Raw genomic sequence first — 19,106 nt, forward strand, 5'->3', positions numbered from 1 at the left:
CGACATTCCCATGACTTATAATTACTGGCATGTCGAACAAATGAGGTTTTGTTGTACTTTTACAAACTGTTTAAAATAGATGGAAACCATCAGACTTTTTCGTCAGATGATTTACCAATGAGCTATTAACATCTGCAGAGTTTCACGGCACTTTCATTTGTCAAAAGAAATGACTGAAAACAACAATAATGTGGCCGTCCGATCACCTTTTATTATAAATCCTTCTTCTCTTCCTGTAAGGGAATGTTCCCATCATTCTTTCCTGTAGCCCCCTGAGATTGCCCTGAGAAAGGCCGCGGACCCCCTGACCAATCTCTGATTCAATAAAACTTTACAGTGAAGCCAAACATTGGTGGACACATACACTCTCAGGACGTTTCAATCTTAAAATCTTAAAGTTTTCTTGTCTTATTATGAGTTGTTTTTTTTTCACAAGTCCAATCAATAGATACTGTATCTGGGAATGATGGAGCCCACTGTCCTCACCATCAATGTTCTTCATCTGAACAACTGATGAGCAGATGTGACTGCACCAACATGGATGAAAGAATGAATCCTCCATTCATCTCCAGAGGAATTTTTATCCTGTTTGTGAGTAAATATTTTGAAATGAAGCCAAGCTCACAACTGGCCTCACTTTACCGTCCCACCACAACACACACACACACCTTCGGTTTTCAGCCGCTGTTAATAGAATTAACATTTGTTGGGTAAAAACACAGTCATAAACTATAATACACTTTCATCTCTAATTGATGCCGTTAACTCGCACAGAGGACAAACATGACATGAGTTTGTTTCAGATGGATCAAAGCTGTCGATCGCACAACAAAAGGCTATTTTCAGCTTTAAAACACAAACATGTCTGCTGGCCATCCCCCGCTGAAGCTGAGAACAGAGGCAGTCTGCTCCTGCCAGGACGTGGGCAGGATCGAGCCGTTCACGAGCCAGATGACAATCTCCGTGCAGACCCGAAGAGACCCAGACGTAGATCTTTTTATAAACACACTTCTAAAGACAAGAAGGAGCGAACAACTAGTCATCCAATTTCCGTCATATATTTGCTTTTCTCTCAACCCAATTGAAACAAGGAGTTATTGTTTGGAAGCCATGATTCCAGACACTCAATCCAGCCTTGTGGGTAAAGTCCTGCAGCTGACACTTTGAATATTAGACGCTACCTCAGTCCTTTCAGGGAGGATTTCTGAGATGCGGCTCAGCCACGATATGTTTTTTTTACTATTGCCCCCTGCCGACAGGTTTGTTCCTTTTCTTTTCCCCACTGTGAACATGTTTTCTCTTGTTGCCATCTCCTAATAAAGCAGCCCGGGTCTCAGGCGAGGACGGAATAAAGATAGCCTGAGCCTGTTTTCCTCCACGGAGGTCCTCTACGTGGGGGCTTCCAGTCCCAGCTCCAGTCTGGGGTCTTTGTGTTGGCACTTTGCCGGCCGTGGGGCTTCACTCAGCTGATGATAGCATGGCCTCCAGTCAGACCTGGGCCAGGGCCAAGCTGTAAGAGGGTCCAGATGGTTGGACGGTCCCCCTGCCTTGTTTAACATAGACGCGTTCGCCTGAACCTGTCACTCCCTGGCAGATTGAAAGTATTTACTCTTTTGATTTGTGTAACTACAGCTACATGTTAGATGTAATTTACACCTCGGTAAGTATCCGATGATTGGCAAAAAATGGGAAGCGGCTCAGCAGAGAGCGAGGGAAGGGTCTCTAATAAGAAGAAGCCTGTTGTGTAACTGAGTGAAATGTGTGCGGACTGTGTGAGTTTGTGTGAGGGGGGATAATTAGCAGAGAGGAAACAGAAACAACAGTAAACAAGTCTAAAAAAAAAAAAAGTCTGCTGAGTAAACTGCTAGGTAAATGTCACTTGCAGTGTGTGTTTCACTTTGCCTGTAAAATTTAAAGATAACTTCGACTAAAAACAGTCCTTTCACCAACCTGTTATTTCAGCTAACAATGGCGGTCATAAATGTAAATTGGAAACATGCAAGGAGTAAATCTGGCACCAGTTGCAGCTAAATCTATCATTTTAAAGTAAGTAGAGGGCCAGAAAAGTTATAAATTAACATAAAATAAAGAGTTTTAATGCTTCCCCTTCTCTGCACTTACTGTAAAGAAGAGGGTGATTGTTCGTTCCCAGCCGGTGTCTCCTATTTGACTTTTAATTACCTGGTAGTTAAGATATCCAACACTGCTGTGGTCAACTTAAAGAAGAAGCAGTTCCACCCATAATTAGAGGCTGGTGTCAAAAAGAGAGCCAAGTGCTAAGTGCTGGTAATTCCACAACGATGATCTTACATTAAAGGAAAATGCAAACACTGCATGATGTACATGACCATGGGGGCAATAATGCTCAGGAAAATCTTTCATAGGGCAATTCCACTTGACAGCACAGTCATTAGCAGCCATTTACTGTGTTATTTTTCAGCCTGTGTGTGCGAGATTGTAAAACCTTGTTGTCTGCAGCGTTTGCAAGGGAAGAAAGTTCTAAAACACATAATGTATGTCAGTGTGTGTGTGTGTGTGTGTGTGTGTGTGTGTGTGTGTGTGTGTGTGTGTGTGTGTGTGTGTGTGTGTGTGTGTGTGTGTGTGTGTGTGTGTGTGTGTGTGTGTGTGTGTGTGTGTGTGTACCTTCACACGCTTGCATGACCTTGGTTGACACAAAGTGAAATGCAAGTGGCTGGATGAAGCTTCGTTTATTCAGAGATACATAAAAACACACTTACGTTTTATGCAGCGGTTGGTTCCCGGAGCCAAAGCCCAACCGGAGCAGCACTGCTGACCTCCACAGACGTTTGGTCTGAACAAAAAGACCACAAAGACAGAGAGCAGGGTGAAATTACAATATTTCTCTCAAGCACGCATGAAAATAAAGAGCTTCTTTATAACCCATATCAGTTTGAGCGTGGAGGGCCTCCAGCGCTTGCATGACAAACCCATCTGATTGCAGCGGCTGTTATAGTTTCAAATTGTTGTGATATGGCTGGTGTATTGATACGAAAACCTTTGAGATTACTCTGTAATTGGTTTTTATTTGATAAAAAAGAAAAAAAAACCCTCATGAAACTTTATCCGGACGTCGACCCACAAGTCCCTGGTTGTGTTATGCGAGAGTGAAAACAAATACAAAGTTATCTGAGACTTAAAGGGATTATGTCGGACACGCGGGACACGAAAAAACACCCTGCACCTTCTATAAATCACTGAACAAATTAGAAATGACAAGTTTTAAACAGTCAGAACTGGATTCTTTGCGCTCTCTAATCCGCGCATGCAGCACAGACCAATTTTAGCGGCGAGGTAGATGAAAAGGCACCAGACCGCAAGAGCAACTCCGGGGCAACAGTCAACGCGCTGGCATGGCTCTGTGCCCCATCATCTTTTCACAAGATATTACAGTAAGTGGATGTCTGACTCATGGTGATTTGAGAAGATAACAGGGGTTGACTCACTGACCTCGGCTGGATTGCGCTCATTAGATGCTACGAGTGTTGCTGAGGCGTCACAGGGATAACATGCAGTTGTTCGGGCCCTCTGGCAGCCTCCGCTTTGTCATAAATCAAACACATCGGGCCGTGCCTGCGCCAAACTCGTCAGTCATCATGTCCAAATTCCAATCGAGGGATTTATGTATGTAACCGAGACCTTTATACATCATAATTAGTATCACGCCGCAGGTTAGAGTACATGCAGATAACGCCTTGTTCGCACCTTGTTGTGTTTTTATCAGAACCCGAGCGCGACATTGCGGAGTATTACTTCACTGCCGGGCTATCTGGAGCCATCAAGGATCTGACAGGTGCAATGAAAACAGAAAAGGAGTCACGCTGAGTCAACTCCAATGTAAAGCCCAGTGAAGTGCTGCAGGGTATAGTCAATGTTGAGTAGGAATTCCACAGGGAAATGTGTCATGCAAGCACTTTCCCTAATAAGCAGCAGATGATTCATTGGAAGCTAATGAGTCAAACTACTAAAATCACCACCCAGAGTAGTAGAAGGGAAGGTTCCCGCAGATTTATATAACCCCACCTTTATGCTTCTTTAAAGCTCAAAGAACCCTATTCATTCAACACTGGAATATGTTTTCTTGGCAATGTCAAGCAAGGTATTCGCCCCGCGCTGCAATAAAGCATGTTGGATCTAATTCTGGGGGCAGCTATTTTCTTTGCACGCCGCTTAAAATAGACAGCACCTCCGCTACACCATGCATCAGTGCAACTGCCTGAGTGACAGACGTGTCCAGAAATGTTGTCTTTTAATGTGTGATGGATTAGCGCCGGTCGGAGGGGGCACGACATGACACATTTATGAGCTGGACAGAAACAGCACGAGGAGAATGGAAGTACCAGACTGCAGCTCTGCCCCTCGGCTAGATGTTAAGTAGTGGGTATTAGTTTTCAGGGTCCTACACCACAATAGTGAGTCAGTAGCAAGGAGGTGGGAGCAGGCGGAGGGGGCACAGCCTGGAATGAAATACCATCAGTCCTTTTGATTTCCAGTATTACGCTTCAAACGAGCAAGTACATGTCATTTGGAGGGTGTAATTCATGATAAATGCCGAAGGGAGGATGTTTATAAGCATTTGGGAGGAAGGGCGATATTAGATAGAAACAGAATATGAAAAAATGTGTAATTTTACAATGAAATCAATGCAAAAAAAAATTTGAATTTAAGTGTAAGACGATAAGATATTATGAATCACAGGTGCATTGGATGAAGACACACTATGAAATTTATTTTTTTTAATGATTCCAATTGCATGTGTCAGAGTCAACAGCTCGCATTTATTTGGATTTAATCACTATAAGGGGAAATAAGTTTTATCCCTCCCTCCAGTAAAAATAACTTTGCAAAGCGGGTGATGCAAAGACCACGAGAGGGCGGAGGGATTCACCCCTCCTACAAGTCACACCCTGGTCCTAGGTAAGAATCTGCAAACCTCCTATTCCCCTGATGATTTGTCCAGAAAAATAAGCTGATTGCCCTCTTCTGACACACAAATGTGTGGTGTTTCATTTATATTTTACTGTCTGCAACCCAAGGTGAGCCCTTCAACTCCCCCTTCTGATTATTATGTAAACACTCACCCCTCCAGTGTGTATCAAGCTTTGTCCCTATGGAACAAACGGAGCTGGATGCACGAGGCTTCATTTAACAAAAAGAAAAGAGCTCTAATATGGAAACAACCCACCGTCCTGTTTGGAGTTTAACAGAGACAAAAACAGACATTTGCAGCACTGAGAGAGAGAGAGAAAGCCAGGGAGAAAGTGGGAGAAGGAGAGCCACTGGACAAACAGGTGTTTCTGATCACTAGGCAAATTTGCGAAATGTTCACCAGCCAGTGCTGTGGATGAGCCACTACAGCATGGCCACAGGCAACAGCACCAAACTCTGGCACACACATTGAAGTAGTCTGCTGGCCATGCCACTCTCCTTGTACCATTAGGAAAAAAACACTGATGATACAGTGGCAAATGGTTGAAACACAGTTCACCCATTCATTCATATATATATATATATATATGTATACATTCGCTGCTCATTACAGATCCTCTACTATCAGATGTGTGATCAGCAGAACCACAGCCATCATCCCATCCATGTTCTGCCTCTGATGGTAAAAGACATACCGGTACAATACAGCATTCGGTGAGTTGGCCTACAGCTGTTACTATACAAGACTTTGCAGCCCCTGTTACATCATCAACTGGTTTGCCTTTGCTGGAGAAGTCTCCTCTGAAGTAGGACACCTCTTGGAGACATGAACAGTAAAATAGGTCACATTCACACACATATTTCTCTCACAGTGAACTTGACAAAGAAAAAAACAAAACATGTTTTGTTACACTGTGGAGCTCTTGGCTGTCAGTCTTACCCGGAGAGCCGCCTGCTGCTGGCGGAGCCGGGCTTGCTGTTCTGCCTGCGGTTCACTCTGGTCCTCTGCGTCTGTCTGGCGGCGCGCTGCGCGGCGTCCCGCGGCCACGATTCGACCTCTTCCCGGTACGCGCCCGCCGCGCGCACCGCTCCCGACTCCTCTCTGGCGGATGTTGCTCCCCTGGGCAGGCGGATTAGAGTCCTGATCCTGGAGGATGAGTGACCTTGACTGATCCCCCGGGACTGCTGCGGGTCCCGGAGCGCCTGCGACGCGCCTGCGGCCGCTTTCCTCCCACCTGTCGCGTCCCGGTGACCGTCACCGAACCGCATGTGCGCAACCGCCAAAAGCAATAAAAGTGCAAATCCTGCACGGTCCATGTTGAAAAGTTTTTAAAAGTACCGCGCAAAAAATAAGAAGGGGCAGATTACAGTCTCAATCAACTCGAATACAAATGAAAGATGAGTCTACACGCGCTCAGCAGGACGGCATCCTCTGCCATGAATGAAAGAAGCCTGGATACCTCTTCATAATGCCCAGGTGAGACTTCAGCTTATCAAATCAGTTTTTAACTGCAGCCCCAAAATGAAAAACTATCAGATTTCTTTCTCTTTCTTTTTTTTTTTTTGTCCTTTCAGCGATGGAAAAAAAAAGGAGTTATTTTAAGCAAACATTACTCCATCTGTTTTAGTTTATGTTTAACAAGAAAAGGAGAGGAGCGCGCAGGCTGAGGCTCTATTCCTGCTCCAAGTGAGAGTTTGAATCCTGCTCCCATGAATATCAGCACCTCCTTGAATCTGAAGTCACTCGGATTTTTTTTTTTTTTTTTTTTTTTGTGGAGGATTGCATGCGCTTTGCAAGAAGAAACTCCCCCTTGTCGACTGTATTGTTGCTTCCACTCACAGCACCGCTCGGTCCATGTGCCCACACGCACTTTCTCTGCCAAGCTGCATGATGTTGCTGTTGGTCTTTTGGGGAGGATTTAGTTAGAAAGAGGAATGCAGGAATTAATATGGATGCAGCTGCATTAAGCATTAACTCCAATTTGACTCTCAGCCACAGGCTACTGCATTATAGAGAGAAGACTCAACTACTGTTGAAAACCACTGTTTGTTTTTAAAGTCACTCTTCAGACAAACTGCTCGAAGTCATAATAACTTCTTTATCTGCATTCAAAGCACATTCCAGCATATTTCTGTGGACAGAAATCAAGATGTCAAACATGAATTTTAGTTATTCGATCCAAAATTGAAATGTGAATTATTATAATTACGCTTGTACTCAGCAGTGACTTCTGATTTCTAAACTAATAGAATAGACTGTATGGTATGAATAGAATAGAATAGAATAGAATAGAATAGAATAGAATAGAATAGAATAGAAATACTTTATTAATCCCAGAGGGAAATTCTTTTGTGTATGAGTAAAATCACATAATAGGAAAATTGTTCATTCTTTCTTTATTATTGTTGTTTTTTTTGTAGATTTTTATTGTTTGTTTTCTTTATTGCCGTCCACTTCCTGCTAACAATGAACATTTCCCCATTGTGGGATAAATAAAGGATTATCTCATATAATCTAATCTAAAAGTACTTCAGAATCCTTCTTAATTAAAGTAAGATTATATGTAATGAGTTACTTCCACCCATGACTGCAATAAAACACTTTGATGAGTGCTCATTTCCTCCATTTAAAGTCTCTTTTATGATCATTTGAATGCTTATTGATTGTTTTTATATAAGCAGCAAGGCGACACAAAAGAGAAAACAAAGGTCCATTCGCAGGCTTACACGGATATTTGGAGCTGTCAGTTCAAAGTATGGGAAGCTCACAGTTTAAACTGAAACCTCAGAAAACCGGTCGACTTATGTAAGAGATCCCATTCATCTCCCCTTCTCATCCATGCTGCATCATCACTTTCCTCCTGACCGTCTGGAAACAACACATTTCTCTTCTCCCTTAAGATCTTAAGCAACCCAAAGAGAGTTGGCCCGCTCGTCTCACTCTAACCCGCAGAGATGCACGGCCGTCTCTCTCTCTCTCTCTCACGAGTGGTCCCACAAGCACCATTACCACTCACAGAACTGCCATCCAAAACACACAGCGGCCTCCAGTCTGCCCATTCATGCACTTTCTCACTATAAAACGCCATGGCAAACACAAACCTCAGGAGAGTGACGGCTACCAGACAAAAACCTTCTACCCTCTTGTGGGGGGTTTTTTTCTCCATGCAAACGTAACTCTGTGGGGACGGAATATCTTCCAACCCCGTGAGAAATCTAATTAGAGAAGGAGGTTACATTTGTCTTGTGACTGTCCGGCAGACTCACCCCACCCCCCGGGCTCGCTGCCTGCCGAATGCGGACGCCGCCTCTGAAACTGAATATGGCTGGTTGACCCTGACATCCTTGAGGGTGACCGGGACGTGCACGGACAGATTCTCTGTGACCTGTGTGAGCGAGCAGCTGGCTGCAGCTCCAGAGCTGTTGTGCTGTCATTCCAGTCACTGTCTTCATCAGTGTTCTTCTGATTCTCTTTACTGGATTCTTGAGTTTGGTGAGGATTTTCAGTGCTCTGGGCTACGTGAAACTTCTCTTTGTGACTGATTTATCACCTCAGATGTATTTTTCTTTCACCTTTAGCTTAAATCTTTAACAGATTTATGTCTGGTAATTTATAACTACTGCTTATCTCATCTGTAGAGAAAACTCAGCACTAGTTCCTGTTCATCCAGAACCACTTGCAGCTGAATTGATCTATTACTTACAGACAAACGTAAACCTGCTCACTAGTTTTCATATGTGCATAAAATTTTTCATATTCTTAATATTTAGTGGCATGTGGCGCTACTCTAATCATACCAAGCCAAGCCTGCATGAGAATGTATGGTATCCATGAAAGTTGCAAAAACAAACACAAAAAGCAGCCTTGAGCTTGACTTTTCTTTGTTATGGGTCTTTGTTTGCAATACCAAAGTGTGTTCCTATGAAGAGAAAAAGCAACGGCCTTGATAGACATCTGACCTTATTAACTTCTTTTAATTCCCGTTTAAATGACGTTTTAAGTGAAAACGCGTCGTTTTTGCGTTTTCGCTTCAGAAAAGTTTTGCGTTCACGTAGCAACATTTTGAAAGCGATGTCCGTTTACATGGAAACTAGAAAGACTAAAAACGGTGTAGTTTTCATGGTTGGCTGCGAGTGGGTGCGGTTGGTTGTTTTTGTAATGAAACTAAATAAAAATGGTGAGTACACGAACGTTGTTATTGTCCATCTACTCGTGCATGTGCAGTACTACGATCAGTGTGTTCAATCTCAGTAGCGGCGTTTCAGAAAAGTTGCGCTTTTCTCCATTACTCCATAGTTAATGTTTATAGCGTATTGTTCTGTGCGTTTAGTTTAATTTCAAATAGACAAAAAAACATGTACAAACAATGAGCATCATTCTCAAATTCTTGCCATGTAAAACAATGTGTTTGTGTTTGAAACGCTGTCGTGTAAACGGGGCCCAATGTTGTCACAGTTTCTTCTTTTGTCACATTAAGTTCAAGAACTGAACTGTTTACTTGCTGCATCCTAGATCCGACCATGTGCAGTTAAAACTAGATGACCAAAGTCACTTCATACGAAAGTATGAGAGGATGAACCCCCCTTGACAGATTGAAATAACTTCACCGCCCAGCCCCCCCCCGACTCTCACGCCACACATGCTTAGCCTCACGCTAAGTGGAGATTACTTTTTGCTCGTTTGCTGGTCTTCCTCATGTTTTTCACATTATCAGATATGATGATTAACGGCTGTTGAGGTCTCCAGCAGTAAAAAAAAAGCAGAACTGTGTATGCTAGTTGGATTTTTTTAAATTGGATTATCTCTCAAAGTAACTTTTACTTAATTAATCTCCATTCTAGTCTAATAAATTGAATACTGACAATGTGTGTTTTATTAAAATGATTCGTCGCTTTACCCCCCACTTCTTTCTTTTTAGCACTTTTCCTTCTAGAAAAATAAAGAGAAAGAAAAACATAGTGGGGGAAAAGGAGTGACCCTGAACGCAACATTGCTCCTGCTTCTGTGCAACACCCTGAAGCCCTCCAGCGCCCACCGAGGGAGGCGTGGCCAACACTTTGAAATCCATATTATACTATATATCCATGTTAGATAGAACTCTAACCCAGATTAAGATGTGTGATAATTTCGTCCTGGGATGCCTCCAACATCCATGTAGTGATGTCGTGCTTGTGGGGAGCTGAGGGCTCCATCCAATCACTTCATAGTGAACACAAACAATCAACACTGTGACCGGAATATTCTTCTTAAACAAGGTCTAATACACACAAAACGCTGTTCTTTCTATTTTTCTCTCTTTCCTAACCCAGGATTGAGCTATTCTGGTCCTCGAGAGTCGCATTCCTGCAAGTTTTCAATGTGCCCTCACTTCAACACACCTGATAGTAATGGTGGCTGGTTATCAGGATTTCTGCAGAGCTTCATCATAATACATTCATTAAATTCAGGTGTGTTGGAGCGGGGGAACATTGAAAACATGCAGGACTGTCTGCATCACCTCCAGGACCAGGAATGCCCACACCTGCACCCCAACCAGGACAGCAGGAATCTGCCACCTCTGAGTCTGGTTCTGCAGAAAGTCTCCTCCTCTGAGTCTGGTTCTGCAGAAAGTCTCCACCTCTGAGTCTGGTTCTGCAGAAAGTCTCCACCTCTGTGCCTGGTTCTGCAGAAAGTCTCCTCCTCTGAGTCTGGTTCTGCAGAACGTCTCCACCTCTGTGCCTGGTTCTGCAGAAAGTCTCCTCCTCTGAGCCTGGTTCTGCAGGAAGTCTCCTCCTCTGAGCCTGGTTCTGCAGAAAGTCTCCTCCTCTGAGCCTGGTTCTGCAGGTTTCCCCCTGATAAAAGGGAGTTTTTCATTGTCACTGTCTTCTCTGCTTGCTCATGTAGAATTGTTTCATTTTTCTCTGGAAAAGTGTCTTGAAATGACTGTAAAGTTATTTGATTTTATTTTTGGTTTATTTGGCTATAGAAATTGAATTGAATTGCATTGAATTCTTTCATTTGAATACTCTTGTTTGCACTCATTCAACGCTGGTCACCTGCAAAACTCATGTAATTTCAAAACACAATCTATTTGTGATCTATCCTGATGCAGCCATCAATTTTTTTTCTTCTATTTTTTCTTCAGGAAGCTACTCTGCAGACTGTCATGTATCCCCTGACAAATCCGAGTAACATCCGTGACATGAGTACTCCTGTTTGGGAATCTCTAATTATCTGTGAAGGAACTATACATGTTATGAAAGTGAGCCTTTAACGTGGCCCAAATCAATACAATTTGCAGCATCTGGAGAAACTCTAGAATAAATACCAGGAGGATGTCTCTGGCTATGACTGACGCTTCTACACAAAGAGTCTTTTGAAACCTCTGGCTCGACGACAAAGCCACTCCTGTCATATTTCACATGCGGAGCAGAAATATAACTGCATAACACAGTTTTCTTACAAAGCACGGAGTCACAGTAACGATAACAATAACGACAAAGTGCTGACGCAAACAACGGCGTTCGTGCATGTTTAATAAAGAGAGCTTCGGGTTGATTTGACTTTTAATTGCTCCACTGCTCTGGATTTACTGTGTATTGTGCGGAAACTGTCATGAAGCCGGGGCGAACCTCGGCGTGTTTGCCTGTCACCATGAATGCCGGATTTACATTCATTTAGCTGGAAGTGACTGCGTGGCCACCGTTGAGTGAGTAAAAGGTCAGAGTTCAAGTGTGGCCATTAGAAAGCCAAACAGTATCATTACACCGTGAATGCATGCCTCTCATTATAAGTGAGTATCAACAGTGTATTCTTAGAGCCGCCTCTAGAATTTTAAGTGATCCATGTGAATCGTTCTCTGTGATGACTTTCAATGGGGAGCACCAACAAGGAGCGTCAATCTCCTCGTCAGCTACCTTTTGCCGTTTGTATCAAATCCCCCCCTCCCAGCTCCCCTTTCTTTTTGCCCCAAGAGCTAACATAATACTGACATTGTTCAGGCCGGGCAACAGAGAGGACCTGGGGGAACGCTTGGAAAAAAGGAGGTGCGCTTGGCAGAGAATCGCTTCGTAAAAAGCTGAAATTATGTGCTTTATGAGTGTCAGGTTTTTTTTCATTGAACATGACAGCTTTTTCTTGGGAGGAACTTTACAAAGGACCTCCATCACGCTTCATACCAGATTGAGCCACGTACATTAAACAGGCATTCACGCGACAAGAGGAAGCCGTGGAAGATAGAGCGGGATAAATGTAATGCGCTTAGGCCAAGGACTACAGGCTCTCTCCCAGCTCGTATGAATGAAGTGCTGTCAGCTGGGTAATAGAAGTAGGTCACATGGGCGTTATTTAAGACAGCCACTTCCACTCGCTTTTCATAATCATACCTGAGGTTTTTTTTTTTTCTCTCTTTCTTTCTCGGATGTTGTTGCTGGATACAGTACAGAAAAGGAAGGAAAAATCTTTCTGCATCGTCCAAACTTTCAAATAACAGAGCGATCCGGAAACATGTTGAAGTTAGACAAACCGTTGCCCTGCTGTTGATATTTCTCAAGGATGTCATACCACTGGCAGTGTGTCCACCCTGTATGACTTCATGCCTGAACGAGCAGCTCTCGTATTTTGGGCGTGAGCTGTTTAGTTAACAAAGACATCTAGCCGCTGAGGACGATGAAAACTGTGACCGAGATTGGATTAAGGGCTTATTTTTAACAAATTATCCCTTGAAAAGACTTACCAGAGGATAAATAGTTTGAGATTTGCACCTGTCATTGTATATTATATATTACAGAACAGTCTGTGGGATTGACAGGCTGCTGGAGGCTGGATTGTGAATAATAAAATGTGAAATCTGCGATGACAGGACAACGAAAGTACCATCCAATCTGAAATGATGCTCTGATAGTTCTGCTTCTTGAACGTTTAAATCCGCGGTCTCCAACCTTTATGAACAAAAGAGCCGCTTTTGTCACCAAATCAAATTTACCTGGAGCCAGAAAACATGTTTCACCTTTAAATGAGGCTACTACAGCTTATAAAGTTTTACATATAGTTTTGACAGAAAAAAACTGTATCTTATGTTGCATTTATGCAGTTTCAGTTGTTATTTAGGATGGTAAACATTTCCTTACATTTCCAGTTGTTTTTGTAACCTATTTCGGTGGTTTTTCGCATTTTTTTATTTTAGATCATTTGAACATTTTAGCTGTTTTAACCATTTTGACTCTTTTGAAAAAGATTTACATGCTATTTTTAAGCTTCATGTTTATAGTGAAAATGGTCATAATTCATGTTGAATACATAAGGACAGTGTTGTGCTTTTTACAACTGTCTCAAATCGTAGAAATTCTACAACTGCAAAGTTTAGAATAGCCTTTTAGTTATGTCACGCTATCAATTTACCGTAATGCATGTGAAAGAAATGTGTAAGTTGGGTAATGCAAGACTGCTTTTGGTCTCGTAATTCAAGATATGGTGTTAAAAAAAAAAAAAAAAGTGTTTACTTTTACAACAAGAAGTACACGTTTGCATCCAGGCTGGGGAGTTTCCATGTTTTTCCTTTGCCTGGTTGGATTTTTCCAGGTCCTGCTACATGTTGTACCTGCAAAACCCATACTATGGATCGGTGACTATTTGAGGTTCTGCCCAGCTCTTCACTCTCCCCGACTCTATCTTGGATATAATATAGATGGACAAATGATTTGCTGACAGAATAATTGAAAAAAATGATAGATCAAAACTAAAACAACGAACTGTGATCACAACTTTCCATTTCCCTTTTTCTAAGTGAAAGTAAAACTCACTCTACCGTGGGAGTTGGTCCAAACAGTTAGGAGTCTACCCACAGACCTACATCAAGCACAGAAATAGGAGCATTTCTTTAGATTTATTAGCCTTTAGAGTTCTCTAGTTCATCCCATTAAAAACTGTTTTATCAATGGAAACCTTGAGGGCAGTTGAAATATGTCTTGGCTAATGGTTCTGACTTTGCTTCTTTAGTTTGCTGCTTAGTTTTATAAATGGTTTTCCAAATGTTTGCCCTGAATTCCGTGGCGTGGTCCTCGTGCCTCTTGCAGTTTGATTTAAAAGGGTCTCGGATGAACAATGCACACAATGATGTCACGCAACTGCATGATAACTGGAGCAGAGTCAAAGGGTGGATCGTACTGGCGGCCAATTAGGTCGAATAAGAAGTTGCCATAAGTTTCCAGAAACATACTTTTTCCAAAGATGTGAGGATTTCCAGTCATTAGCCAGATGCAGCCCGAAACATTGGGATTCATATGAAATCAGTCACGGCATAAATCAATACTGGCAGTAATGTCTAAATAGGAGTGGGATGGAGTGCCCTCTGTGACACGGATTCTTGTAAAATCTGGGTGTTTAGTTCTCTAAAAAAAGCAAAGGGAGGAGTTAATTGGCGTGATAGATCATGTTGGCGTTCTTTCTCCCTCTCTCCCCTCCCTTTCGGTTTTCCTGGCCTCTCACCCTCCATTCAACGTGCCGCTCCAGCCGCTGGCCCGGGGCCTTTGGGGGTCCTCCTCCTCCTCCTCCTCCTCCTCCTGGTTCTCCTGGCTGTGACCTGGCCACACGACCCTCCTGAACTGTCCTGAGGAGGTGATGAATGTCCGCGCGCCTCACAGCGTCAGTCCTGCGTCACTTCATTTCGCGGCGTCTTCCCCAACCGACCGTGGAAAATCAAGGTCAAGCTTCTTCTTTTTTTTTTTCCACATTAGTAGCTTTACCGAGAGGATAGAAATGGATATCAGCTGCAATTACCCTTCGTTCCTCCCGTTCACCGCAAGAAGAAATAAAGGCTCCGCGCACGTATCTCTCTCCCAGAAGTACCAACTGATGGCTCTCTTCAACACACTCTCATAACAGACAACAAGCACGATACAGGGGTGATATCTGATGGGGTATTTTTCAAAAAATTGGGGCAAAGGTGAGACAAGCACGTCTGAGTTCATGCCAACTGTTTGGCACCAAACCGACTTTCAAGCAGTTCAGCATCTCACAGTACATTTACCCTCAACAAAATCCCTGGTTTTTTTGGAACAAGTTGAGAGGCGACGCTTTGTCCATTTCCCCTTTATTTTCTTAACTTTTTTTGTGTCAGGCAGCAACATATAAAAAGAGGTTTTACTTTTGAAGCAGGACCTATAAAATACTGTTCGCACATATGCAGGAAGCATTATGTTCCTTTAGTCGCCTCCAGAGGGTCGCTCCTCTCAACCAAATGCCAACAAACAGCCAATAACGTTCAGAATGTTGAGAGTAAAGACATGTATGGCGAGTGCTCAGAGGATCAGTATTTAAATCTTGATTTGTTTACAGGGTCTCTGGCCGTGTAACTCACTCTGGAGGAATTCACTTTTGTTTCAACGAAAACCCGACACGAGTTGTGACATTGACAAACATTTCTTAATTTCACCTTTCAGCTGTCTGCCTCTAAGTCTGACTGCACAAACAGTACAAAAAAGATTAAGCAGACTGTCAGTTGTTTTGATATGAGACTTGTTGAGTAATGCAGGTTAGGATCTGTTTACCTTAACTGCTGGGAATGGATGAGGCTTAAACCTTATTTAGAGGCTGACTCAGTCGGGACACGTGCCTTCCAGGCTTCACCAGGACAGCTCATCAATTTGGTATGATGCTGTAGTTTGGGCCAAACTAATGGCTAGCTGTGTTTTTTAAGCTGCTGCACGGGCCTCATGCAGAGAATCATGTGCTCTCTTCAGCAACAGTTACCAGAATGAAACATCTTCTTCACTGCCCCCAATTAACAGTGAAGGTCGAGTGCCAGAAAGTTATGATGCGATTTAACCCCCCGCATGAGGTCAATTTGACCTGAATAGCTTCCCATTAAGCATGATAAATTTGTTATTTTTCAATCCATTAAACCTTTTCCACATAGTCCATTTAGTCAGAGCTGCTGGCCTGCCGTAACCTATGTTCTGTGTACCACCGGCGAGCTTCAAGGCGAAAAGAGGACGGCACAACAATTAGCTGACATGACTTCAAAGTGCCGTCTGCCACAGGCTTCTTTTGCTAATTGTCAGACAAAAGTGTCGGGTGAGGATCCCTCCAGTGCGAAGGGTCAATAGGGCGACATCAACAGCAGCGTATAACAAAGGCTGAACTTCAGTGCAGGGCCATCAATGAAACCTTGTTATGGCCATGGGATTCATGGGACGGGACGCAGGGGGAAGAATAGGCATGTGAGGTTGAGGGAGGAAGCCTCGCTGACTGGGCTGACCTGTCTCAAAGAGCCCCCGGGCGGGCAGACAGACACCGAGGCCTCCGACAGATGTTAGGGAAGACTGAACCATTCATCATGGCACCCGAGTGGAATCTCTTTGAACTGCTGCTTTATTCTGTGTGACACTCAAGAGAAGTTCAATGACACGATAGATAGATAGATAGATAGATAGATAGATAGATAGATAGATAGATAGATAGATAGATAGATAGATAGATAGATAGATAGATAGATAGATAGATAGATAGATAGATAGATAGATAGATAGATAGATAGATAGATAGATAGATAGATAGATAGATAGATACCCCTCCGGAGACAGAGTCTGAGTGTTTTCCAAAAAGTTCCACCTTGGAGACCGTTTTCCAAAGTTGTGTTTTCAGTGGCTCCAAGCACCCAAAGCACAACAAAAGTTTTCGATTTTCACTTGAAATCAATGTCGTGTAAGCGGGACCATAGATAGATAAATAGATAATCCCAGGATTTCCATGTCTGTTCTGAAGGCGCTTGTTGTTGGATTACTCCCGTCACAGCCCAGCTTGTTAATCACACCCCTGAGGAAGCCTTTGGCGTGTTATTGTGCAACCCCGTCTACTATTCTGCCACCACATGCTTCATCCAGCATTCCCATTCACTCACTCACTCACACACAAGTTGGCATGTCGGAGTGTGAAGTCACGGCATGGTTGCAGGGTCCCGTTCGGCCCATGTGGAACTGCTTTCTTCTCCAACGTAGGATTTAAATCAGACTGCGCAAAGAGGAAAAGATGACAGTGACGAACCGACACTAAGGAGCCGTTACCTCCCCAACGTCAGCCCCTGATATTAATTTCCATTAAACCAGAACACGAAGAAACGAGCACACAACTTCTTCTTTTGTTAACATTCCAGTTCACTGTAATGTAAAAGTATTCATATGACTCTGCCCCGGCCTGCCGGTACAGATGAGTTTTATACCGAGCGCTCCGTAGGGAGCAGGAAGAGAGGCCCCGTGTGTCCAGAGCCCCGTCTCCTGAGCAGCACTAAGCACTCAGCAGGCTTCAAGGGCGAACGTTCATTAGGGAGCCAAGTTTTAATAAGCCCGCAGACAGACATGCTGCTAAACGGCCTCAAGTGCCAGAAAGGGTGAGTTGACTTATCCTGCTGATCCTCATGACTTTGCATGGCACCGTGAGCAACGCATCTAAGTATCTGCTGTGCGTCGTTTACCTTCAGAATCAGGTGTGTGAGATACTCTGAAACTGATGTTGGAGGCACCTGACTAAACTACATCAGTGCTTCACTTTCACGGCATGATTGAGAAATTCTTTGCCTTCACATGATCTGTAATAGCATCCATGAAGTAGCAGAATGGCCTCAGTACAATGTGTTTTTATAGCGTCTCCTTCAAGACTGAGTGAAACTAAGACCCAGTTTACAGAATGTTTCAAGTTAGAATGCATCGTTTTTGTTTTTTTGTTTCAGAAAGGTTTTGCATTTACACAGAAACATTTTGAAAATGATTTCCATTTACACGTACAAAGCAGAAACGCTGAACACGATGTAGTTTTCATGCTGGGTTACTAGTGGGGGCCTTTGGTTGTTTTTGTAATGAAACTATACCAGGAGTACGTCCATATAGACAGACAACGAAGTTAGATTGCTACTACATGTGACTCTCAACTACCAAAGTTACCAAGTCGATCTACTCAATGAGTTGACGAGGAGCAAAACGCTGCGTTTTTCCCATTTTTTTAACAGAGATGGAGTCAGAGCATTGTCCAAGCAACTGAACTAATCAAACTTGATTAATCACGTTGGAAGAATTCATTTTTTTCCAAATTGACTTGTTCCATTTCTAGGGTGCGGAGGTGCTGATGGGGGTCGAGGGTCCTGCTCAGGGACCCACAGTGGTGACACGTCAGCTCTGAGAATGGAATTTAGCAGCAGTGAATACTAGCCTCATGTTGTAGTGGTATCTCCTCTGGTCTGACATTCGTAATATTTCCTCATTTTGAATAATTTTCACACTTTAATCTCCCTCCCTGCTGTCATTATTCTTGTCTTGTAATGTATTTCTTTATGTGGCTGGAATTTCCCAGCCAAGATACAGAAGACGGAAATTATCTCTGTTTATAATTTGGCGTATTTACATGGACTGTATATGTTCAATATTGTGCGCTGTTCTTTTTACACGGAAAGAAATCTGAAATATAATGACTTATGTGGAGCGGGTGAGTTTAGTTTATAGAGTGAGTTTGGCATTTATGCCTCACTTAGACTTCAGTATACAATACATCAACTTCATTAAATACATGTATACAAGATTTATGTGTTTCGAAAGAGAGATGGATTTTATTCCTCCCCAGATACACACAATTAGAAGAAGAGAGGATACGGTTGTGTATATTCCTCTGTAGTCTGCTAGAGGTCAATGTAAGTACTCAGAAAAGGAGCATACAGTATGTATAGTTTTAATTCACCATTCATAATTCGGATTTGTTATTGGCACTGGGTGGAGATGAGGATTCGGCGAGAGGATGATGTATTTTTGTTAAACAATTTTAACATAATTTGGTATCAGCCAGCAGCTAAAAGTTAGTACTCATACTTGTACTTGTCCTTGTGATGTCTAGGTTTATGTATCGTGTCCATCAACAGAGTCCATGTACAATGTCTTTAAAATGAACTCGATGCATTGAAACATAACATCAAGCTAAGTAAACTCCCAAGCGTAAACACAGGTTGTGCTTTATCACGCCGTCATTGTGGAGTGACGTGATAACCGATCCAGTGTTGTTTCTTCACCCTCAACGCGCTCTCCCTGCAAAGCTCCAAACCCACCCTCCTTCCTCCGTGGATTATCTTGGCACAGGCCCGATCAGTGTTTATCTAAGGAAGAGGTAAATTACCGAGGGATAAAAACAGGATGACAGCTGA

At 43.0% G+C, this 19,106-nt stretch overlaps 1 protein-coding gene across 3 annotated transcripts in view; it reads right to left on the minus strand.

The window, feature by feature from the left end:
• The window catches only part of LOC308120016 (latent-transforming growth factor beta-binding protein 2-like), a 112,357-nt gene extending 105,720 nt beyond the window's left edge, over positions 1-6,637 (minus strand). For all 3 annotated transcript variants that reach the window (XM_080480371.1, XM_080480370.1, XM_080480369.1), the window contains exons 1-2: positions 5,888-6,637; positions 2,739-2,812 (exon numbers count right to left, since the gene is read on the minus strand). In XM_080480371.1, the coding sequence (XP_080336497.1) occupies positions 2,739-2,812; positions 5,888-6,264 (451 nt within the window). In that variant the 5' untranslated portion in view covers positions 6,265-6,637. The remainder of the gene's footprint in view (positions 1-2,738; positions 2,813-5,887) is intronic.
• Between the last annotated feature and the right edge of the window lie 12,469 nt (positions 6,638-19,106).

Source organism: Lipophrys pholis (genome assembly GCF_963383615.2).
Source record: "Lipophrys pholis genome assembly, chromosome: 14".
Lineage (NCBI taxonomy): Eukaryota > Metazoa > Chordata > Actinopteri > Blenniiformes > Blenniidae > Lipophrys > Lipophrys pholis.